This window comes from Chlorocebus sabaeus, chromosome 23 (assembly GCF_047675955.1).
Source record: "Chlorocebus sabaeus isolate Y175 chromosome 23, mChlSab1.0.hap1, whole genome shotgun sequence".
NCBI lineage: Eukaryota > Metazoa > Chordata > Mammalia > Primates > Cercopithecidae > Chlorocebus > Chlorocebus sabaeus.
Window position 1 is genome coordinate 237,518 of NC_132926.1, and position 24,415 is coordinate 261,932.

Here is a 24,415-nt window from a genome sequence, read left to right on the forward strand (position 1 = left end):
CCAGGTGCTCAAAGTCTGCCAGACTGATGAGTTATACCAGGGCTGTGAGATCCATACTGGACAGCAGCCCATAGAATCAACCTTCCACCCGCTCCTGATTTCCCATTTCCCTCCTCTACTGAGAAAGCCAGACGTTGAGAAATTCATCCCTGCCCAACCAGTATCTGATGACTGGGGATATTAAACTTAACTTCAGACAACTGTGGCGGAGAATGAATGGGCTGATTTATGTAAAGTGTGCAGGGTGATGGAATAGTTTTTAAAAAAAAAATTTTTTTTTAATTAATCCTTGTGTTGTGCTTTGATCATGCACAAAAAATCCCAAAGACACAATCACTGCCCACAGACTCTCTCCTCCACACCTCCCAAACCTGATGCACACCACCCTCTTTCATGTACGGGACACCACTTCCTGCAGAGACTACAGAAAGATGGTCACAATTCTGTACCGAAGTCTTACTGTTTTTTATACCAAACTGCCTAAAACCTCATTTCTGTTAGGAAGCTCCAGAGAAATTCTCCACCCAATGCATGGTAAAAAGTGCCATTGTTCTGAAAAAATAAGGTATTTCCTTAGCAAAAAAGCAATTCCTGGAGCGTGGGGGGCAAGGCGAGGGAGAGCATTAGTATAAATATGTAATGCATGCTGAGCAGTAAACCTAGATGACGTGTTGATAGGTGCAGCAAACCACCACAACACATTTATACCTATGTAAAAAACGTGCCATTCTACACACGCATCCCAGACTTTCAAGTAAAATAAAAACCATTTTTAAAAAAGCTATCCCAGATTACATACCTTCTGTCTCTACGTCAAAGCTCTTCTGCAATTAGAGAAAAGAAAAACATTACAAGAGTCAGACCACACTGTGTCCTGTGTGCACAGGTCTCTACTGCACTTGTTGACACTAGAAAACCCAATGGAAATAGTGAAAACAGTCAACACAAGGGCTCCAAATAAAGCCTAGAGGACACGTGCAAAGACACAAGATTTTTGTGCCCGATTTATGTTCACCATTTTTTTCAAGAAGAACGAACTTCCATGGAAAATGCTTACTGCCATAGAGTTTTTAGGTGAACCTGTCACCTACAAATGTCATCTTGAATTCATTCTTCTGGGTAATACAGTCTCATCTTCAGCTGCCCATAAAGAAATTCTGTAAGTCATCCATACTGTACGTGGAAAGATTATCATATCTTACTTCAATTTATATGGAAACCAAGAGAAACAAAATTCCCACCTCAGATAAACAAAAGAGACTTTACCTCAAAAGAGCCTCGTAACATCTCAGATAGTATCTTGAGCGGATGCTCACACAACAAGTCTTCATCGCGCTCTAGGAAACACGGAGTCATTGTCAGCACGTTGGGTGCACTGAAGGAACCCGTCAGGGAGACTCGGGTGCTAAAAACACGGGGCTGGCACATGTAGACAAGGGGGGTTAACTGCAAAAACGGAACTCCTGCCAGAACATCCTCCTTGGTGATGAAGAAAGGTCAGTGAGACCATCAGGAAAGCCATGGAAGACAGAGCCTTAGCAGCACAGACATGCACTGCCAATGCCGTGGCAGTGTCTCATCCTTCCCCTACGCATTTAGAGGCCTGGGAAATTTCCACTTTCCTGTTGAAATGTGACAATGTCATTTGTCTTTCCTGGGTCTACATATGCTTCTCCTTTACTTTCCATCGCTTTTATTGAACTTCAGACATTATTGTGGCAAAACATATACAAAATTTATCGTTGTAATCATTCCGTGCCCACTTCAGAAGACACGAGCAGAACCGCAGGAGCAGAGAAGAGAAAACCTCACTGTTTGAGGAGCACACACTCTTCTCCCCTGACCCTGGATTAGAACCCACGCAGGCCCCTGGGTAAGCGTGGGAACTCAGAGACTACAGAAAAAGAGCAGAAAGCCTTGCCACACTTGTGCTAGATTTCAGAACAGGAATGCAGGCATTGGAACATCACTGGGGCCCAAGATGGGCTGCCCAGGACTGAGCTCTGAGATGAGAAGGAATGAGGAGGACACAAGTCCCTGCCCTCCCGTGACCTGCCATGGCCAGGATTCCTCCACCTATGAGTAGGAGACAACAGACTTTTGCACTGATGATTGAAAGGCTGTCTCAGAGATACAGAGAAATTCACGTCTTATAGGTCACACATGAAAGGTGCAAGGACCACCTAACGCCAGGGCAGCCCCTCTCCCTTTCTTGGGCTCAGCCTGCCTCAGAGCAGGGTCTCCTCACCTCCTCTGACACCAGCACTGGGGCAGCTGCTCAGCCTGGGAGCTGAGGCTTCCCTCCAGTAAAACGGAACTCTGGGCCAGGCCACTGTTGGCCAATAATAGCTACACAAGGATCAGCTGTCCAGAGACTCCCAGAAGCTGTTCTTTGTCCCAGCCACAGGGAGATCAAGCATGGAAACTACTCTGTGTCTGGACTGACCCTCAATCCGTCCCTGCTGATCATGTTCTCTCTGGGCTAAGCTGAATATTTCAGGAACTCACTCCTGTTCTCTGTCTCTCACTAATCTCTGGTGGTGCCATTGCCATCAACACACAGGAAGATGGAGAAGACCAGAAACAAGGAAGGAGCTCCTATGACCAGGCTCTTAGGAAGACGGCCAATGTTCAGGCCAGCCATGAAGTTGGAGCTCAACGCCTCCTTCAGACGAGGCGTGAACATTCCGCCCACGCCCAGGTGATGATGTGGAACTGACTCTCCTGATGTTGCACCTCGGCGTCCCGCATGGCTTTGCTGCCCTCATGCCTGCCTTCTGCTCCTCCAAATCATGTTCCTCTGCAGGCCCAGGCCAAGGCTGTAGCCTGCTCTCTCCCTCATAGAGCCCAGTGGGCAGCTGCCTGTGAATTCCTAGGGCCTCAATGTTGGTAACACGGATTTCTACCTTTAATCACTCAGCAGGAAGCCCCCGAGTACCACACAGAAACTGTATTCTAGAGATTAAACATGACTAGGAGAATTCGGTTATGAAGAGATAAGTTTCTGAGGTTAGCAAGGGACATTTTAAAATCACACCAGCCTGATTGTTTTAAAATGTGGGGTAAGTATTGACACCTACACAGCAATTAAATTCAATATATACACATAAGTTTCCACCAAATGCATACTCCCAAGAAAAAACGCAGGCTGTACTTGGTTCAGGTTCTATTCCTATTGACCGAAACCAAATGCATTCACTTGTTTTGCAAAAGCCTTCAGAAACAGGCAGCCAACCAACCTTTTTCCACGGTGGGTTCAATGGGGACATCCTGGAGCCTCTGCTGTCCCACAGTCACATTTGTCTCTCCCCACCTCGTAATACATGAGTCACCCTCCATCCTCCTAGGAAGGCAAGTGCTCGTCCTGCCACTCACACCCTAGGGCAAACAGCGCCACCTTTGCAACACTAAGATTTCAAGCCTTAACAAAGAGATGACCCCAGAATATGTACCTTTTGCCAGTGTGGCTGGGTCCACCTGCATCTAGAGAAAAAGAAAACACTGTGAGGTCAGACCGTGCTGTCTCTTGCATGCATAGGTCTTTTCTTGACACTAAAAAAACCGATGGAAAATAGTGGTTGAGACAATGGCCCCAATATCTAGAAGACATTCATTGTAAGGCACAAGATTTTTCTACAAGATTTTCCAATGTTTTTGTTTGACAATTCCAAATACTTCTCAAGAAGAAGGCATTTCTCTTGAGGAAAATGCCTGCTGATATACAGTGTGTAAATGCGGATGCCATCTGAAACCATGTTTTAGTTGATAATGAACTCTTGACATTTGCCCACCAAGAAATTCTGTAAGTCACCTATAATGTACATGGTAAGATGTATACATCTTAATTCAATTGAAACAGAGAGAAATAAAATTTCCATTTCAGAGGAAAAAAGAAGACTTTACCATGTGAACCCCTGAGGCTTCCTCCGAGGATGTCTGTTCTGGCACATCCTCCTCCAGATCTTCTTCACCTGGGAAACAGAGTCACTATAAGCACATGAGCTCCACTGACTGAATCCCTCAGGTGGTCTTGGAGTTGTGGACCCGGGGCTGGCGTGTGTGGAAAGGTGTGTTCACAGCACAGGCTCAGCCTCTGCCGGTCCATCCTCCATGGTGGTGAGGGAAGGCAAATGGTGAAGGAAGGCATCAGGAAGGCCACAGAAGACAGGGCCTTGGTCCTCTAGCTAAGGCAACCTCTTGCACATGAACTAACCCATCTCAAACAGGGCCCACCACACAGTGTTTCCCTATAGGGCTCCTCCTTCCTAATCTGACCTGAGCTAATTTGCCCTCCCTTCTTGATCCCCTTGAGATCATTTTCTTCGCAGGATCCACATGTCCTGTTGCTGTGTTTTTCATCGCTTCTAGAAAAAAAATTTTTTTTTTTTTGAGACGGACTTTTTCTCTTGTTGCCCAGGCTGGAGTGTAATGGTGTGATCTCGGCTCACTGCAACATCAGCCTCCCAGGTTCAAGCAATTCTCCTGCCTCAGCCTCCAGAGTAGCTGGGATTACAGGCATGTGCCACCATGTGCAGCTAGTTCTGTATTTTTAGTAGAGACTGGGTTTCTCCATGTTGGTCAGGCTGGTCTTGAACTGCTGACCTCAAGTGATTCGACTGCTTTGGCCACCCAAAATGCCCGGCCAGAACATTTTAAACAAGATAAAAAGCAACATTTCTTGAAAGAAGAGATTTAATTCTAGCCAAAATGTTCTATGCATTCAGTAACGTTTTGTTTTAAAGAAGACTAAATCAAGATGAAAACACTGAATTATCCTACCATTTAAACATGACCCCTCCTTGGCCTGTGATGTTTGTCCTTCTGCTCTTCCTGTCAATGTGTGTGTGTCATGGGGTCCGCTGCTGCTCATGCTCACACTGGCCCCAGGACTGGGACAGCACTTCCTGGGGGGCAGCAGGCGGGGGTGCTGACCCTTTCTAACCCAGTTGTGCAGAAGATTCCAGGAGAGGAGATGGGCACCGGAATAACAGCCAACAGGCTCCTTGAAATTTTGTTAGGTCCTGTGTCTTGGGTATGTGTGATACTGAATTGGAACATGTCTAATGTTTGTGGTGATGATCTCATTAAATACAATAGAATGTCCCTGAATGTTCCTTGCTTTTGACCAGGAGGTGAGGAATACCCCATCACTTAAGACCAAATGCCTGGCAACTCTCTCTGTATGTTTCATACTAACGACCGCACCAAAGTCCATTGTACAATGAACCTACTCAAACTCTGGGTCAGCTGACCATTGAGACCATTCTATTGTGGTACACAGTGCTTGAGATCTTTATAGGCCAACACACTTCCACATACACACACAGATGCTAAAGATTCTCTGACAGGGTGACAAGTTACACCAGGGCCACGTGATAACTTCAGACTAGTAGCCCACAGCATCAACCTTCCACCCATTCCTGAGTTCATCTATGCCATTTCCATTTAGGAGACCAAAAGCCTGAAAATTTATCTCTACATCATCTCCATGTGATGACTAGGGATATTAAAGTTAACCTTCCACTACAGCTGTGGTGAGGAATGAATGGGTTGATTTTTGGAAAGTGCAGTGGTGATGAAATTTTGGTTTCAGAGTATCAATCTTTGTGTTGTGCTTTGCACATGGGAACATATTTTCTGGGGAAAAGCACACAAACTCGCAGAGATATTCACAATCACTCCACATTGACTCATTCCTCCATACTTCCCAACCCTGATGCCCAGCACACTCTTCTCTCCAAATGACACTGTGCCTTCCAGGCACTAGAGCCAATAGTCACATTTCTTGACCGGGTTCTTCACTTTTTAAGACAAAAGTGCTTGAATCACATTTCTGGCAGGAAGTTCAAACCAGAGTGGCTCTCCAGAAAAATGAGGCAAGAAAGTGTCACCTGTGTCAACACTAGAATTTTTCCTCGGCATAGGGGTGATCCCAGAATACGTACTGTTTGTCTGTGTGGCTTCGTTCACCTGCATTTAGAGAAAAATAAAACACTGTAAGGGTCAGACCGTGCCGTGTCCTGTGTGTACAGGTTTTTCTTTTCTTTTTTTTTTTTTTTTTTTTTTTTGCTGGAATCTTACTGTCACCCAGGTTGGAGTGCAGTGTCATGATCTCGGCTTACTGCAACCTCCGTCTCCTGGGCTCAACTGTTCCTGCTCCCTCAGCCTCCCCAGTAGCTGAGATTACAGTTGCCGGTCACCATGCCTGGCTAATTTTTGTATTTTTAGTAGAGATGGGGTTTCACCATACAGGTCTTTTCTTTACTGGTGATATTAGAAAAGCAGATGGGAGACAGTGGTTGAGGCAATGGTCCCAAAATAAAGTCTAGAAGACACTTCTGGAAAGGCACAAGATTTTTATGCAAGACGTTTAAGACTGTTTTGGTTGTACAGTCACAATGTTATAAGAAGAAAGCTTTTTCCCTAAAAAAATTTATTTCTACCATATAGTTCGTAACTGAAGGTATCATCTAAGAATGCTATCTGAGATCATTTTTCTTTCTTTTTTTTCTTTTTTTGAGACAGAGTCTCACTCTTGTCACCCATGTTGGAGTGCAGTGGCGCAATTCCCGCTCACTGCAAGCTCCACCTCCTGAGTTCACCCCATTCTCCTGCCTCAGCCTCCCGAGTAGCTGGGACTACAGGAGCCCGCCACCACGCCTGGCTAATTTTTTGTATTTTTAGTAGAGACGGGGTTTTACCATGTTAGCCAGGACGGTCTCGATCTCCTGACCTCGTGATCTGCCCGCCTCGGCTTCCCAAAGTGCTGGGATTACAGGCGTGAGCCACTGCACTCAACTGAGATCATTTCTTACCTGGTAATGAACGCTCACATTTTCCCACCAAAAAATTCCGTAAGTCATCTATGATGTACACAGCAAGATTTTCGTATCTCATTTCAAATAAAATAAAAAGAACCAAGAGCAACAAAATTTCCATCTCAGAAACATAAAGAAGAACTTACCACGCGAGCACCTGGGACATCCTCAGATGAAGGCTCCCGCGCCAGGTCCTCGTGATCTAGAAAACACAGAGTAGCTGTCAGCATGTTGGTTCCACAGAAGGAATCCCTTAGGCAGCGTTGGGTGCTGGGGACAGGGGGATGGCGTGTGTAAAGGAGGTGAGTTAAGGGGAGAAACTTGGCTGCCACTGGGATACCCTCCTTGGTGATGAGGGAAGGCAAATGAGACCATCAGGAAAGCCACAGAAGTCAGGGCCTGGTTCTCTGGCTCAGCCACCTCCCCACTGTGAAATAGGCAGTGTTCACACAGATGCACTGCTGATTCCATGACAGTGTCCCATCACACCTTGTGTGTTTTTGAGGCCTGGTAAATTTCCTTTTGTTGTTCAAATGTTATAATGTCATTTATCTTTCCTGGATATACACATGTTCCTCCTGCACTTATCATTCATTTTAGTGGCTTTAAAATCAATATGTGGCCAAAATACATCATATTTATTATTTTAATAATCAAGTGCACACTTCAGGGTCATCAGTGCCATTCACACTTCTGTGCAGTTAAGTTAAACATAATCCAAATCCAGATGTCTTACTTTCCACCTTAAGAAACTAGAGAAAAAAGTGTAGTGTAATGTAAACCAGACAACCCCCCTCCCCCAAAATATAATAATATTTGCAGAAATCAATGTGATAGAAATAACAAAATAAACAAAGAAACTCAACAAAACCAAAAGCTGCTTCTTAGAAAAGATCAATAGAATTGGTAAACCTCCAACCAGGCTAAACACAAAGAAAATATATATTAACACTGTTCGATGAAACCAATGGGCTATTGTTCACTGATAAGAATTATTAAGCTGTTAAGCTTCAAAAAGATACAAAAGATCTTACATGTATATTGCTAAGTAAAATAAGTTAGTCATAAGCAGCTACATACTACATGATTCCAACTCTATGAAATTCTGGAAAAGGAAACCTATAGAGGCAGTAAAATCATCCATGGTTGGCAGGAATCCTCAGAAAAGGAGAGAGGAATCAGTAGGTGCAGCTCAGGTCATGTTTAGGATGTGAAATTATTCTGTCAGGGTGACAAAGGACATTGTGAGTTTGTCAGAACCCATAGACTGGACGACACGGAGTGAACCTTGATGCTCACCCCAGACTTCTGTTCATAAGAATGTGTCACTATTGGCTCAGCCATTGTTATCACACTCACATAAGATGGGATCACAAAACTGAGGAAGGTGGGTATATGGAAATTTTCGGTACCACTTCCTCCACTTTTAGGTTACTTCCAAACAGTTTGAAGTGATGTCCATCACTTTACAAACCTGGCAACACTGTCTCAGAAAAAGATCCTTGTTAGTTAATGTTTAACAATCAGCAAAATGTCTACAATTTGCACTGAGATGTTCTTTACTATTAAAAGGAAACCCAAACCAGGAATGGAAATACACCTTTACTGCTATAGTTGCAGCACTAGTGACTAACTTATACATTTAAACATGTACACGTGAAACAAAGAATATAGTGTAGCAATTTTACAATTGTCTGAAATATGACACTGAAGAATCTAGAAATCCTATCGTGAATGAACTGAACGACTGAGTTTCCACGGTACCTTCCATTGGTTCAACTCTAGGGCGCACACAGCTGGGACACCAGCAACGGAGGCTTCGCTTCTTACGCCTGTGGCGGTGGACGGAGGACTCCCTGGGCACCCCAGGACCCGCTCTTGGATCTTTAACAGAACATGCTGGGAAGTGAATTAAAATAAAGACAGCTGTTGATATCTTGCTGCAGAAGATCAGAGAAATGAGTCATTATTTATTCACAGCTTAAATGTTTGATCCCATTGTTCGTCATCTGCAGAGCAAAGTCCCCTGAATCTGAGTTTGGCTTCAGAAAGGACTTGCACTGTGGGTTGCACTTACAACGGGGCAGGCAAATGCCTGTACTGAGATGAGACGTTACAGAAAGGCAGATTGGACTGACCGAGAGCGTAGGGTCTGGTGCAGAGAATCTGAGCTCCAGGACTTTTGAGAAGCTGCCAGAACCTGAGGAAGTTCTATAGACCCCTCTGTGCCTCCAATCCTTAGTCTGAATGTGGAAATGTTGATAATAGCCCATGTTATGTTAAAAGGGTAAAAACAGCTAAACGGACCAAAAGCCTTAAGACGGGTGCTTCCTAAGTGCCATAAAGTGTTGAATTCAATTATTTCATGTCTGCAAGAACAAGTCAGGCCCTTGGTAGTGGTTAACAGAGAAGGCACTTGGGGGACTCCAGGGCAGTGGAGGGTAAAATTCTCTTCATTCTTGACATGTGTCTCATGCTTTAGAACTCGTGAAAAGTTTCTGTTCGAATTTCCTGTGGGGCCCACATCAGCTCAGAGAGATGGGCATAGCAGGGGCTGCCACTCAGAGTTGACAGTTCAGAGAAGTGAAATGAAGAGATTTGAAGCGACCTGCCCAGAGTCCCAACACTGACCAATGATAGATCTGAGACAGGAATTTGGTTGATTTTCTGGGGATAGAGATCCCTGAACACCTGAGCCCTCTAAATCATGGCCCGGACCCTGGACCTGGAGCTCTTTCCACTCCCTTTCTCAATCCTCCTGCACCAACGGCTGTTCAGGAAGGTCGAGGTATTGGAAGAGGTGCTGAGTCCAGAAAAAGCTCAAATCATTAAACAAAACATAACTCCTGTCTCTATAGGTTTTAACACCTGGGCTAAAATATGGCACTTTCCTGCAAACGAAGCCTCTCTGAGGAACAAATGCAAACGTCTGGTCATCCTACCCAGCGCCCGTATTGTCAGCTGTCTGGCAGTGAGCACCCCTCCACGACCAACTGACCACACCAAGGGACCAAGTTCTGCTTGGCCCCCAAGCTGGTTCGGAACACAGGACATTCCAAACTAACTACCCTTGATAGCTGTGCCAAGAATGAACTTCCCTTCGACTGAATCACCCTCGACAAGCAGTTAGTGGGAATGAACTGAAAATGTGGCACCCCAGTTGAGTTTTCAGTGGTTTCTTCTGTATCTAGTCAATGGGAGAGTGTGTTAAAACAAAAAACAAAACAAAACACAAAGGCCGGGCGCGGTGGCTCACGCCTGCAATCCCAGCACTCTGTGAGGCCAAGGAGGGCAGATCACAAGGTCGGGAGTTCAAGACCAGCCTGGCCAATATTGTAAAACCCCGTCCCTACTAAAAATACAAAAATTAGCTGGGCATGGTGGCAGGAACCCAAATCCCAGCTACTCAGGAGGCTGAGGCAGGAGAATTGCAAGAACCTGGGATGCGGAGGTTGCAGAGAGCGGAGATCATGCCACTGCAATCCAGTCTGGGTGACAGAACGAGACTCTCTCAAAATAAATAAATAAATAAATAAATAAATAAATAAATAAATAAATAAAATAACATAAAAAGCCAGGTGCGGCAGCTCATGCCTGTAATCCCAGCACTTTGGGAGGCCACGGCAGGTAGATCAGGAGGTCAGGAGTTCAAGACCTGCCTCACCAACATGATGAAACCCTGTCTCTACAAAAAATACAAAAATTAGCCGGGTGTGGTGGTGGGCGCCTGTAGTCCCAGCTACTCAGGAGGCTGAGGCAGGAGAATCGCTTAAACCCAGGAGGGCGGAGGTTGCTGTGAGCCGCAATCATGCCACTGCACTCCAGCCTGGGCAACAAAGCAAGACTCTGTCAAAAAAAAAAAAAAAAAACAATTGGCGTGGGAAACAGAAATTTTTCTAGAGAAAAATATTTGAGGCAAAAACCTTGATAGAAGAATAAAAAATATCAATTGAGTAATAAAACTCTAAAACATATTTATAAACATGTGGACAAATAGGAGCTGGGGAAATTTTTTAAAAAATCAGAATGACATTTAACATACAGGAAAACTGGCCCATCTGAAGAAACCGCAGTCAGAAGATAGAAATGAACATACATACCCCTGAGGCAGCCACTGGAACTATTACCCATCGTGAGGCCTGAGACAACTAAGCTGCTTTAACTGCCAACGTTCAGCTGCGAGAATGGCAGTGAAAATGAAGGCAAGACCTACATCGTCAGGTCACCTCAGTGACAGGTCACAGTAGAATTTTTGCAAGCATACGTGTCACAATATGGGGCCCAACTGCTGTGACCTAGACCAGTCCATGGTCACTTTGACAAGGGGTCACTTAGACTCCATGTTTTGTTTCAAAACCTGAATCCCAGACATACCGTATTATTCTATGTGAATGAAACAAACATTAAAAGAGGAAAAAGATCTGCCTCTCCAATATATTTGATAGTGAAAATTTCAGGGTGAAGATAAGCTAATACATTGAGAATAAAGGCAGATTCCAGGCTAGATGTGAAATGCCTTCCCCACCCATTTCTACTATTCCTGAGTCACTAGAGAGTACTAGCTTCAACAATTCTAAACTAGTTCCAAATTCAATTTAAAATGCATTCGTGTAAGTTCAATTTTAAAGCCAATCTCTAAGAATTCATAGTAATAAAAAAAGATATGAAATGATTCAGTACAAATTTCCATCACTGTTGATTTGTCACAAGTTTTAAGAACTATTAAATCAAATGGGTCATTGATGAGGAATAAAAACTGCATTAATATAGATGTTGCAATTTTTTCAGGGATTATCTAATTGACGGAGTGGTTAGCAGGATTTGGGAAAGAACACATATTACCTGTGTAAATGGAGAATTTTAATTCTCAACAACTGAAAATTGTGCAGGTGTGCACATATAAAGATACACATACATATCAGAGAGAGAGAGAAAACTTAGTTAAAAAACACTAGACCTCATTTGTCCATTTTGGCTTTTGCTAAAGCCAAAATGGACAAATGGGATCTAATTAAACTAAAAAGCTTCTGCACAGCAGAAGAAACTACCATCAGAGTGAACAGGCAACCTACAGAATGGGAGAAAATTTTTGCAATCTACTCATCTGACAAAGGGCTAATATCCAGAACCTACAAAGAACTCAAACAAATTTACAAGAAAAAAACACACAACCCCATCAAAAAGTGGGCAAAGGATATGAACAGACATTTCTCAAAAGAAGACATTCATACAGCCAACAGACACATGAAAAAATGCTCATCATCACTGGCCATCAGAGAAATGCAAATCAAAACCACAATGAGATACCATCTCACACCAGTTAGAATGGCGAACTAGTTCAACCATTATGGAAAACAGTATGGCGATTCCTCAAGGATCTAGAACTAGATGTACCATATGACCCAGCCATCCCATTACTGGGTATATACCCAAAGGATTATAAATCATGCTGCTATAAAGACACATGCACACGTATGTTTATTGCAGCATTATTCACAATAGCAAAGACTTGGAATCAACCCAAATGTCCATCAGTGACAGACTGGATTAAGAAAATGTGGCACATATACACCATGGAATACTATGCAGCCATAAAAAAGGATGAGTTTGTGTCCTTTGTAGGGACATGGATGCAGCTGGAAACCATCATTCTTAGCAAACTATCACAAGAACAGAAAACCAAACACCACATGTTCTCACTCATAGGTGGGAACTGAACAATGAGATCACTTGGACTCGGGAAGGGGAACATCACACACCGGGGCCTATCATGGGGAGGGGGGAGGGGGGAGGGATTGCATTGGGAGTTATACCTGATGTAAATGACGAGTTGATGGGTGCTGACGAGTTGATGGGTGCAGCACAGCAACATGGCACAAGTATACATATGTAACAAACCTGCACGTTATGCACATGTACCCTAGAACTTAAAGTATAATAAATAATAATAATAATAAAAACACTAGACCACAGATTTATATCTCTTAATGCTAAACTGGGACAGGCATTTTTAAAAACAGAATATATTAGGAACAATAAAAAGGAATGAGCCTAAGGCTTTCCTTCCTGGTGCCACCAAAGTGTTCACAGTAAAAGAAAATAAATGAGCCTTTTACCCTGGTAGCCAAAGCCCTTTTAAAAAGCTTTGTTGTGGTGTCACTGCTACATGATTGTTCAATTAATAAATCTGGTAAGATATGCAGAAACTTAACAGTTGTTACTTCCAGAGGCAGACGCTGGCAGGCCGCAGAAGAGGGAAAGACAAGTCCAGATGTCAGTGTGCAGTCTTCTGTGCCTTGTAAATGTTCTACTAGCATGTTATCCCCAAAAAATTAAACCCCCAAATGCTGGTAGAAAGCTAATATTTCAATTTGCTAATGCTTCACAGGGACAAGAATTCAGGCAGGACACAGAAAAGAGAGCTTACTGGGGGTTGTTGATGTCTGGGGACTGCAGAGAAATCTTATGGAGTGGGATTAAATTCACAGCAGGGGGTTGGAATCTTCTGGATGTGCCGTCATGCACAGGTCTGCAGAGGTACTTGGGCTTGGCTGGAGAACACACAGGACTTCCCTGGGCTTCCAAGCAGCAGGCAGTCTCAGGACACTCAAGAGCTTTGAATTGGTGGCCAAGGGCTTCACTGGTGAGTGTCCCGAGTGAAGCAGGCAGACACTCATGGTGTTTCCAACATAACTTTGGAAGTTACACAACATCACTTCCACATCATCTGCCAGTGAAAAGCCAGCACTGGTGACAAGTCTGATTAACCAGTGAGGGTGGGCAGAGACGCCACCTCTTAAAAGGAGAATAGCAAAGAAACTGCAAACGTGTTAAAAGCCACGTGCATATTCCAGCTTAAACATTTCCAGTACAGAGATACCTCTCAGACATGTGAGACAGGGCCTGTCACTCTATGGCACCGACCAAGGGTAAGCTAAGTGTGGGTTTCACTTACGCATCAGCCACTGTGAATTGATTGACAAGTGAATACAAACATTCAGGGAAACTAACCAAAGCGCGTTACAGGGTAGCAGGTAACAAAAGGTAATGTAGACCTGATATGCTGCTCTACAAAGAAACCATTTCATCCACTCTGTTCACAAGATCTATGCATTTGGAAATGGAGAGGAGATTTTTTTCCTCCACTTTAGATTCAGGGGTACGTGTGCAGGCTTGTTACATGGGGAAACCGCGTGTTGCTGAGGCTTGGTATTGGACCTAAGAGCGTCTGCTCAGCAAAGAGACCTTATTTCTCATAAAAGGTTGCACACAGCCCACAAAGTGGCCATCCCGCAGGCTGGGAAGTGTGCCTCCCACCAAGGTAAGAGCCTGGCACGTGGAAGGAGGAAGAGTTGGGGCAGGAGCTTTACTCCGGACAAGCTAAACAAACTTTCAACAGGTTACAGGAGGAGCCATGGATATTCATGACGGTGGTCCTGATGCACGTGTACCGACCAAACACGTGTGTAACACACGACCCACGTTCACGACGGCAGTCCTGATGCATGTGTACCGACCAAACACGCGTGTAACACACGACCCATGTTCACGACGGCGGTCCTGATGCACATGTACCGACCAAACACGCGTGTAACACACGACCCATGTTCACTCTGGGGTGAAGACAATATGTAAATGTGTTACAATTAGGCTCTTTACCTCAAAAGGTCTTTTCAGGACACACAGGCACACAAGTGCACAGCCTCTGTAAACCGGCCACAATCAGTCCATGGTGGGTGGGCTCTTAATACAAGAAAGTTACTAAAAACAATCTCCTGTCCCATCAGAGCTGTAGTTACAGCTGCTAGAACAGGGGTTGGGGGCGAGTTAGTCCGTGCCTGGTGCTAAGCTACCATGTTTTTAACAGTGCTTATTTAGCTGCTAGAGAAAAAGAAAACCCTGTGGCAATCAGAACAGTTTATTCCTTAAGTCGAGGGGTGTGTGACTCCACCCTTGCCTGGCATGGCCTTAGTTGCTGTTTGTAATTTGGTACCTTGGTGTCACAAAGCTTCCGTTCTGTCAGTTGTACGATTTCTACTGCAGCAGGCAGGCTGGGCGGCTGCGTCTAAACATAAAAGGAAGGGGCATAACAAGGTATCAGATCGCCCAGCCCGTCATGGCCCAATGCCCGGCACTGAGCGGGTGAGGAGCAAAGGCCTGGAGCAGGCTGGACTGAGTGGTCCACAGGAGCCTCATTTGGGGAGCCAACTGCCTCAGTTCATGGCCCTACAGCCCAGGTGCACTCACTTACGAGTCAGTCCCTCCATCTGGAAACTCCGACAGCCTGTCCCGTTCCTAGTGCTCTCAGTTTAAGCATCTCTCTGTCAAGTCGTCAAGAAAACACTGGTCTCTGGACATGCATGGACAGCCTAGTGCATACACTGGGCACTCAATAATGCCAAGGGCAGCTACCTCCCTGGTGTCCAATGAGGACGACTGTCATGATCATGGCAGTGCAGCCTGAGTCCCAGACTTCAATTCCTTCTTCCCAAAATGTAGAGCAGGGGACCCAGGGTGGGGTGCAGTGTCTCTTCAGACACCTCTCCTCCTGGGCCCCCAGCCGGGAGAGGGGTGGCCTGGAGGAGCAGCGGGAGGAGGAGCAGAGATGGGAGCTGGCCCTGGCCTTGAAGGTGCCACCATCTCTGCATCATCCTATCCTCCTGGAGGCTTCTTCCTCCAGGATTTCGCCTGAGCCACCCACTGGAGAACACAGACATCTCTCCCCGCATTCTGTGCCGAGAAACTGAGGCCCCGAATTTGCCTCTCACACTCATGTTGGAACTGTGACCAGGACCTGAGCCTCCTGACACCCTCAGAAGACACACAGCCCTCTGCCGCGGGTGGGAAGGGGTTAGGGCATGGCTGAGGTTTCATCAGCAACTGGGCACTGGGGGAGCCAGCACCCCAAGACTGCACACCGGCCCGGTCTTCTGCTCTGAGGGGCCTGGGCCCCGAGCAGTGCCACGGCACCACCCACACTCCCACACCCGCCAGCCCGGCTGCAGCAGCTTGGCCAAGATAACGGGCGCTCCTGCTCAAACCGCATTTCCCAGCTTTTGCGGAGTTCATCACCAGCCTCGCTAGCAGTGACTTCCCACTTCCACGCAAAGGCCAACGAGGTAACCATCCATTTTTTTTTCCTAGAGTGAGGCCTGGCTGGAAAAGGACAGGCCACCCCAGTGGCCTGTGAACGACCTTGTGAGGGTCACCAGGCCCCCTCGGCTGCAAGGCTCGAGCCCACCCCTGGCCGACTACATCATGCACTGGCCCTTGCCAGGGTGATAAGGCCAAGGCATCACCAGCTTTGACCTGGTGCCTCTGGTCTGGGCAACTGTCCCCTGTGCTCTCAGCAAGGCACATGCTAATTTAACCCAATCTGTCAGCCCAGGTGCCTGGAGCTGAAATGGCCTGCCCACTTTTGCCCCACCCCAGCCCCTTCTCAACATGAACCTTGAGAGTCCGTGGTGCGTTCTTCAAGAGTGGGCGCGCTCCGGGTGCTTCACCCACATCATGCACTTCATCAAAACCACTGTCAGAGGGGGGACCTGTTAGGATCCCCGTCTCCCAGAGGAGGAAACTGAGGCAGAGACAGGGTGGGTACCCCACCTGAGGACACACAGAGAATAAGCTAGGACAGAGCCTAGTGGCAGGTCCAGGCTCCTCCACTCAGTGACAGGCATGCAGAGAAGCCGGGGCACCTTGAGCTGCCATCCCTGGGCCACTTACCCACCGGCTTGCAGCCCAGGCCAAAAACATCACCATAAATAACCATCCACAGCTGCCCTCAGCCTCCTCTAGAAGGCAGGTGCCCCAGAAGCTTCCTCACAAGCTCTTTGACATTTCAGTGACATGCGGGTGGCTGAGGAGCCCTGAAGCCAGGTGAAGGTCCGGGAAGGTGAGACGGGGATTTAGCTCAGGCAGTGCCCACCAGCAGGGACAGCACCGCCATGGGCGCCTGTTTGGGAGGAACACCTCAGGTGGTTTCCCCGACGCTCAGTGCTCAAGGCCTCACACCCATCCTTGCTGGACATAGAGAATTAACTGAGCTTCCAGGGGTCCCTCCGTCAGCCCTGCCGGGTCCTGGTGCCACCAAACACTTAAGGATGTGGAGGTGACAAAGTCAATTACAGAGCTGAGTGCCTGCGCACACCAGTGACGTGACGCGGGACTCACAGCTGACAGAGCTTAGTGCCTGTGCACAGCAGTGACGTGATGTGGGACTCACAGCTGACAGAGCTGAGTGCCCGTGCACACCAGTGACGTGACACGGGACTTACAGCTGGGGATGGGTCAGGGCAGCCCTGGCCGAGCAGCTGCCACATGGGGCAACCCCTGCAGTGACAGTATCAGATGGGTCTCCACCTCCCCAGGGTAGCCCATGGGGCAGAGCTGGGCTCCTCTAAGACCCACTGCAGCTCTCGGGAAGGGAGGGGTCTGGACATATCCTCATCACAGACTAAGAGGAGCAATGGGGGTGAAGTGGCAGCCCAGGTCCCAGGTGGAGCTGCCTTGGACTCCAGAGCAGAATCCAAGGGGAGCTTGGGGGGTGAGCACAAAAAAGGCCTGAGGGTCTGCTAGGGTGGAGGGTGAAGGGAACAGAGCTGGGAACCTCTAGAGCAGGTTCCAGCCCAGCACAGACTGGGGTTCAGACAAGCCCAGGACACAGCCAGGCAGCCCAGCGCTGGGGCACAAGTCACCTGCATCTGGACACTGCTATCCAACCTCAGAACCTCAACTTCAAGAGCAAAAAGGAATCCAAGCCCAAGGTGGGGTGGCTGTGCCAGGAAGGGTGGTAGTACCAAGTTTCCAATGATGCTGCCCCCATGTGTGACAACTCATGCCTCCCTCTGGGCCGCAGTTTCCCCATGTGTAAAATGAGAGGTTTGTACCTGATACTGAGGCTCCTCTCAGCTGGGGTTCTGATGCCCTTTGAGCCCGTGTGATGTCTGCAGGATCATTCACCAAAGGAACTTCTGACCAGGGTCCAAGGAGCCTGTGGGCATGATGGCAATCAGAATGGATACTGGCCTAGGTGGCCCCCTGGGGGTGAGGGACAAGGGGCGAAAATAGGGCCAGAACCACAAGTGTCCTCCTAGGCCACTGACCACGAGGCAAGATGTGAGCCCAGTCCAAAGGAGCGATTTCAGTGACAGGAAGGAGCAGACAAGCAAGGCAGAGCAGCCCATCCCGTGCCTCTGCACCCCTTTGTTGTATGCCACGGCTGGACACAAGGCCTGCCTCTGTTCCCAGCTGTGAATGGGGACAGGAACTCCTCCCCGGGAGCACAGAGTGTCTGCCTATGGATGCCAGTTCTCCCACCCCAGCCATCAGATTTGTGGGAACCCACCCCTGTGCTGGCCTCCAGAGCTGTCTGGGTGCAAGCACCACTCCCCCAGGAAAGTGGCTCAGGGCTGGCGGCATGTCATCTCACCACAGCAGTTACAGTAACCAACTCACACCGGATCTGCCCGGTTATTGTCAGAGTCTGGATGGAGGGGGAGCAAGAGAAGGCAGCTCTGCTTTCCCACGCAGCTGAGCCCTGCCTCATCATGGAGTTGGTCCCTGGCACCTTCCCCAACCCCCATCCTTTCCAAGGTGGTTCCTGAGCAGCCCCTTCTCACACGAGTGGTAACATCACTGCTTCCAGGATGTTTGCACTCAATGTGTCCTCGGGGTCAGGTCTTCTGACAATGTCCTCAGGGTACCTGAGGGTGTGGTGACTCAATGCCCACATTAGGACACAGATATACCCACGTCCTTCCCACCAGGGACCTGGGGCTCAGGCACTGACAGGGATGCCCCTGGATGAAGCTGCTTCTGAGAAACCCGGGTGCCGCTGTGACAGCGAAGTCAGCTCCACTGCAGGACGGCCACCTGAGATGAAACCACTGCTCAGCAGCCCTGGGCGCAGATGTGATGTAAAGTCAGCCACACAACAGGAGACCCCTGAGACAGCCGGATCGAGGGCTCAGAAGGAAGCTTCTCCAAAGAGAGAGGCCACTGGCCAGCAAGCACAGGAGAAGATGCCCAGCCACACTGTCACCAGGGAAAGGCAAATTAAAGCCACAAAGAGATAGCACCGCGCACCCACTGGATGACCAGGTGAGGCACACCAGAGAATAACACATGGTGCTGAGGACCCGATAAAAGAAGACTCTCTGCACCTCTGCTGGAAATGGAACATCATTCAACCACCGTGGAAAACAGTTTGGCAGCCAATTTCATACCTGTGACCCCAAAGTACTGAAAGCAGGGACCTGGATATTTCTAACAAGAGTGTGCCCAGCAGCATTTTTCATGACCATCAAAGGCTGGGAAGCACCCACGTGTCCACCCCGTGATGGACAATTCACCCCAACAGAAAGGGGGCCTGACACAGGCCACAGCAGGGAGGAACCCTAAAGATCTTATGCTGAGTGACAGAAGCCAGACAAAAGCCCATGCAGATGAAATGTCAAGAGGCCAAGCCACAGAGACGGAACTGCAGACTGGGGGTTATCAGGGTCCGGGGGAGGGGAGTGGCCAGCCACTGTTTAATGGGCATGGGCTTTCCTCTTGGGGTTATGGAAATGTCTTGGAACTATGTAGAGGTGATGGCTGTGCAAGGCTGAGAAGGGGCTAAATGCCACCAAATTTTTTAAAAAATTAGTTTTACATTATGTGAATTTCATCTAAATAAAAAAAGAACCCATAATTATTTGACACACTTTTTCTCCCTCTCTGCACCCCAGCTGCTGGGCCCATCGCCAGCTCCTGCTGTTCACATGCGGACAAGGACAGAAGAGCGCACCGGCAGAAGCGTGTGCAGGAGAACCCCTCCCCGAAGGCCCACCCCTGTGTCCTTTGTACTCCAAGCCTCCTTGGCAGTGAGAAGGGCCATGTGACAGGACCCCCTGAAACACAAAGTGATGGTGGCCCCCCTTCCAGGCCTCAAAGCTCCTCAAGCCTCAGCCTCCTCAAATTCTGTGCCCTTCTGCGCAAATGGCTGGTCACACGAGCTGGAAGGTGTGGCCACCAACCCCAGGGCCTGGAAGACATGCCAGGCTGTGCCGTTGTGCCAAGCAGGACACAGAGGACGGCGCTAAGCCCCTGAGACTGGGAGCGTTTCTGCCACCCAGTTCGGTCTCACCTACCCTTGCAGATGCAGGTGGTGGGGAGGCTGGGGAGTAAACAAGATGTGAGCCCTTCCTCAGTCACGATGTTCCAAGGCTCTGTGGGGCGTCCTGTGACCTGCCAGAGGAGTCTCCTGCAGAGATCACCTGTGGGCTGCCCACTGGTGCTGGGTCACACAGCCAGGCTGACCCCTCACGATGGCAGAGCATCGTGCCCCTGTCTCTGAGTGCCTGTGAACCCCGCTTCCCCAGGTGAGGAGGGCCATACCCAGATCCCTGCCTCAGCTAAGTGACTGGAAGGGGGCTCAGGCTTCCCTGGGCACAGCAGATGCCCCACAGGCAATAGTGGAGCAGCAGGAAGGGGAGCAGACCAGGAAGCCCCCGGCCCTCCCAGGACCAGCCCCTGGCTGCTGAGTCTGTACTGGTTTTAGTGGCAAGAAACCCAGTGAGCCCTCTCCCTCCACTGGACGCCCACCCCAGGTCCTGCTGTACCCCAGCTCACTCACCCATGGGTCCTGGCACCTGGTGTACTCACCTGCCCCAGCATCTCCCAGTTCATTCATTACGTTCTAGGAAATAACATGGTTTATTTTTCTCTTTCTGAAACACAAGGGAGAGAATTTCCTGGAGTCACAGAGGCACAGGAGGGAATTGGAAGCAACTAGGATGGCCCTTGTCCTGCCTCCTGCTTGGGACCACATTGACCCTCAACCACTTCCCTGGAACCCTGGGCTTCTACAGGGCACAGACGTCAGCAGCCCAGGGCATAGAAGAGCCCAGAGCCAGGAATGGAAGTGCCACTGCCAGCAGCTGAATCTGAGAGGCAGCTCTAGGGCCCTGGGACCTAGTCCTGCACGCCAGAGACATCTCCCTGAGCTGGCCCCAGGCCTTCCGGGTATCCCCAGTATGAGGGAGAAAAGCATGCATCCACCATCCCGCCAGGTGGGCGCACACCTGTCCAGGGGCACAGGTGACCTTTCTGAGGTGGTGCCTGGGCTGCTGTACTTTGTGCTGCCACCTGAACTGCAGCCCTCAAGGTCCTGCCTGTGCCATCTCCCTGCCGCCGGCTCTCTAGGACGCAGAAGCCAAGCAGGGAGGAGCTGCGGGAACACAGACCTCGCTGCCCACTCTCACGCATTCCCTCCTTGCCTGGGGTCTCACAGGGAGGAGCCGCGGGAACATGGACACCTCGCTGCCCGCTCTCACGCATTCCCTCCTCGCCTGGGGTCTCAGAGAGGACAGCTCAGGGATCCACAGGATTCACAGCCTCCAGGCTCTAGGGAAGGGGAGAACGGGGTCCCTGAGGCCCCCAAGATCATACACCTATGAGGCTAGGGCTCCATGGAGGTCCAGGTCTGCTCAGAGTCATCCATGTGCCTGGGCCTCACCATAGGGAGGTAAGACCGAAGTGGGGAGGAAAGGCAGGACTTCAGGCACTGCCAAGTGTCCTGGAGCCTGGGTCGGGAGAGGGCCTGTCCTCCAAGGTCTCCTGGGGGAGGTGGAGCCCGCCTCGGGGGCACAGCATCACCTCCTTCAGCCCCAAGCTTGGGCCAGGCTGCCACTCTGGTGGGGGAGCCAGGTGGGCTCTGGGAGGCCTGGGACTTTCTCACCCCTCCCAGCCCCCAAGGGCACAGTGCCTGGGTGAGAGACCCCAGGGGACCTGTGAGCTTGACCTTTCTGAGTCACACTGACCCACGGCCTCCCGGGGGCCAAAGACCCCACCCCACAGAGCACAGAAGACGGCACTGGCAGGCCCAGGCACAGATGGTCGGGGGGAGACAGCCCCACCGCTGTGGTCCCCTGTGGCCACGTTATGCTCCTTGTCCGATAGCCAGCTCTCAATCTCCCGCACCTCACCACACAGGCGTGTGGAAGAAGTCACCGCACCGGGCCCTGACTGCTGCCTCTCCCTGCCAAGTGACAGCTTGTGAGGTCTCTGCTGCTGTCTCCCCAGGGTGAGCACAGACCGGCAGGAGCTGAGGCTACCCCAGGAGTGCTCCTGGGCTGCCCACAGGTGCTGCCGTAGATTCTCCTTAGTCACTCACAAGGAAAAAGCTGTGGAGAGGCGGGAAGTGGGGTGGACAGGGCACAACCAGGGTGGGGGCTGGGGGCACAGCTCTAGCACCAGGAAATGGTCTCCCGGCACCCCCTGGAGGGAGCTGTCACAATAGACACGCAGCCCCCTCCACTCCAAGAGATGGAGAGAAGCGTCAAGGTGAGGGCTGGGCTGTGCTCCACTCTGCCCCTGTTCCTTCTCCCAGGGTGAGCTGGGACGTGGGAAGGAGTCCTGTTCTGGACAAGGAAACACAGTTGACCCCTTGCCCCCTGCCGCCCAGCCTCCACCCTGCACCCTCCACCCTCCACCCTGTCCCCAGCACAGCAGCTTCCATCAGATGCCAGATCTCCAGGCAGGCAAACGCAGGTTGCAAGGGCCACAGCCTGACTTCCTCGCCACACACCTGCACCACCCCTGGCACAGATGTCTTCCCGCCCCTCCCTCAGGCCTCCTCTGATGTGGCCATGCCTCGTCTGGTCCCCAGACCCACCACACTCCTTGACATCAGCTAAAGCAAGGGTCCTACCTGAGAAAGCAGCTGAGACCCCGGGGCTCCTATGTCAGCCTCTGAGCACAGTTCCACGTGTCACTCCTGTATCTGGGCCAGGCTGTCTCCAGGGCACTGGAGCCTGAGACAGATGCTTTACCTGTGAATGGGCAGGCTTGGGGCCACCTCCCTCATCTGGGAGCCCTACTCAGCCCCACCCCTGGACCCTCACCACTGGCCCAGAGAAGGGGCTGGAGCAAACCAGAGGACCCAGGCTGGGGAGCTCCTGCGTCCTTTCCCCCAGCACCAGAGTTCATTGACCATGGATACCTCAGTTCCCTCACTTGTGAAATGGACCAAGGTAAACCTGGTGAAGCTTCTGGCCAGAGAGAGGAGAGGAAAAAGAGGAAGGAGGACCGTGAGCAGGAAAGCGAGTGCCTCCGCCTGCTCGCAGGAGACAACCCAGATAGACCAAAAGCCAAGAGCACAAAACCATGTGACAGCTCAGACCAATGTCGGCTTTTTAGACCTTGAAGGCAAGCGTGTTGGTGTTACAGTGACAGAATTAGAACCTGGGGGATGGTGACAGAGCTGACGAAAATTTGAAGGCAGAGGTTGCAGTGAGCCAAGATTGTGCCACTGCACTCCAGCCTGGGCGACAGGGGGAGACCCCGTCTCAAAAAACAAACAAACAGAAAAAAAAAAAGAAAGAAAAGGAGAGTTCTCATCCCAGCCAAGTATAAAGATGCAACTTTTCCAAGAAAAAAGAAACAGAAGACAATGATGTGTGACCTGTAAATTACGTGTAAAGAACACAGTAAAGGTCGAACTTCTGAGGCATCAGTCTGAGAAGTTTTAAGAAGAAATAGATTTCAGAATGAAAAATTGTTACCTCTTGTATTCTCATTGAGAACAAATTCGTATCTTAAGAACAGCTTACTTTTCAACCAAAATTCTAGTTTGATATTAGCGTATGTTTAACATTGTAGCTAATTTTAATAAGACCTTATAAACAAATCTATCCCAGTTTTGATTGGGATTAGAAATTATGAGGTTATAAAACATTTGTTTCATAAGCCTTTTACCACCCCATAACTTTTTCTGTTTTATAACTGTTTACATTCATTCAGTTGTATTTATCTTTTAAATTTTTCTTTAAAACAATCCCCAAAACTGTTAAACGAGGCAATATTGTTTCAAATCATGAAATAACTCATCATTGTTTGTAGCAGTCTCTGCATTCAGCCTGCTCTAATATTTGGTTTCAGCTTTGGATGTCTCTATTCAGAAGACTGGCCTGTAATCTCCCTCTCATGGGCTGTCTCATACCGCACTTGGTATCAAGATTCTCCAGATCTGGTGAAGGCAGTGCTGCTGTGTTCCTTCCGGATCTATTCTAGCAAAATGCCTGCATAAACTTGGCATGGGAAACAGGACATTTTCCTAAATAGAGGAAAATGTTTACGGCAAAAATCTTGATAGAAAAATCAAGAATACAAATTGAGTTGTAAAACTCTAAAATTTGAACATCTATAGACAAACTGGAGTTGGGGAAATAAAAAAAAATCAGGGAGACATTTTAAGTACAAGTGGCTGATCCGAAGAAACTGCAGTGAGAAGAGGGAAATAAGCACACTTTGAGAAGAGCAGCAGAGGTCGCCTCCCGTCTTCATCACTGGTCTCCTGGCTCTGCACAGTGTCAAACGGCAGTTCACAGAGTGGCAGCTGGGACGGAGGCAGGACCTTCATCATGAGATGACAGCGGATGCACTCAGGGTGCTACGGCCATAGACAAGGGCTCCATCTTCAGACGACCTCCGTGGCAGGTCACCGTAGAATGTTCAAACACACACGTGCCACACTATGGGGTCCAGCTGCTTCCATCTAGACCAACGTCTTTTGGTTGCAAATTCTACATTCTTTTTAAAAACCAGCATTTCTC

General features: G+C 48.9%; 1 protein-coding gene across 1 annotated transcript in view; it reads right to left on the minus strand.

Moving 5' to 3' along the window:
- The window catches only part of LOC119623252 (protein FAM153B-like), a 72,663-nt gene that overhangs the window by 38,518 nt on the left and 9,730 nt on the right, over positions 1 to 24,415 (minus strand). Inside the window, exons 6-17 of the mRNA XM_073010798.1 lie at positions 22,513 to 22,633; positions 20,885 to 21,206; positions 20,466 to 20,530; positions 19,952 to 19,977; positions 17,708 to 17,811; positions 8,583 to 8,717; positions 6,965 to 7,020; positions 5,946 to 5,970; positions 3,904 to 3,971; positions 3,453 to 3,483; positions 1,267 to 1,337; positions 800 to 824 (exon numbers count right to left, since the gene is read on the minus strand). Coding sequence (XP_072866899.1) covers positions 800 to 824; positions 1,267 to 1,337; positions 3,453 to 3,483; positions 3,904 to 3,971; positions 5,946 to 5,970; positions 6,965 to 7,020; positions 8,583 to 8,717; positions 17,708 to 17,811; positions 19,952 to 19,977; positions 20,466 to 20,489 — 565 coding nt within the window. The 5' untranslated portion in view covers positions 20,490 to 20,530; positions 20,885 to 21,206; positions 22,513 to 22,633. The remainder of the gene's footprint in view (positions 1 to 799; positions 825 to 1,266; positions 1,338 to 3,452; positions 3,484 to 3,903; positions 3,972 to 5,945; positions 5,971 to 6,964; positions 7,021 to 8,582; positions 8,718 to 17,707; positions 17,812 to 19,951; positions 19,978 to 20,465; positions 20,531 to 20,884; positions 21,207 to 22,512; positions 22,634 to 24,415) is intronic.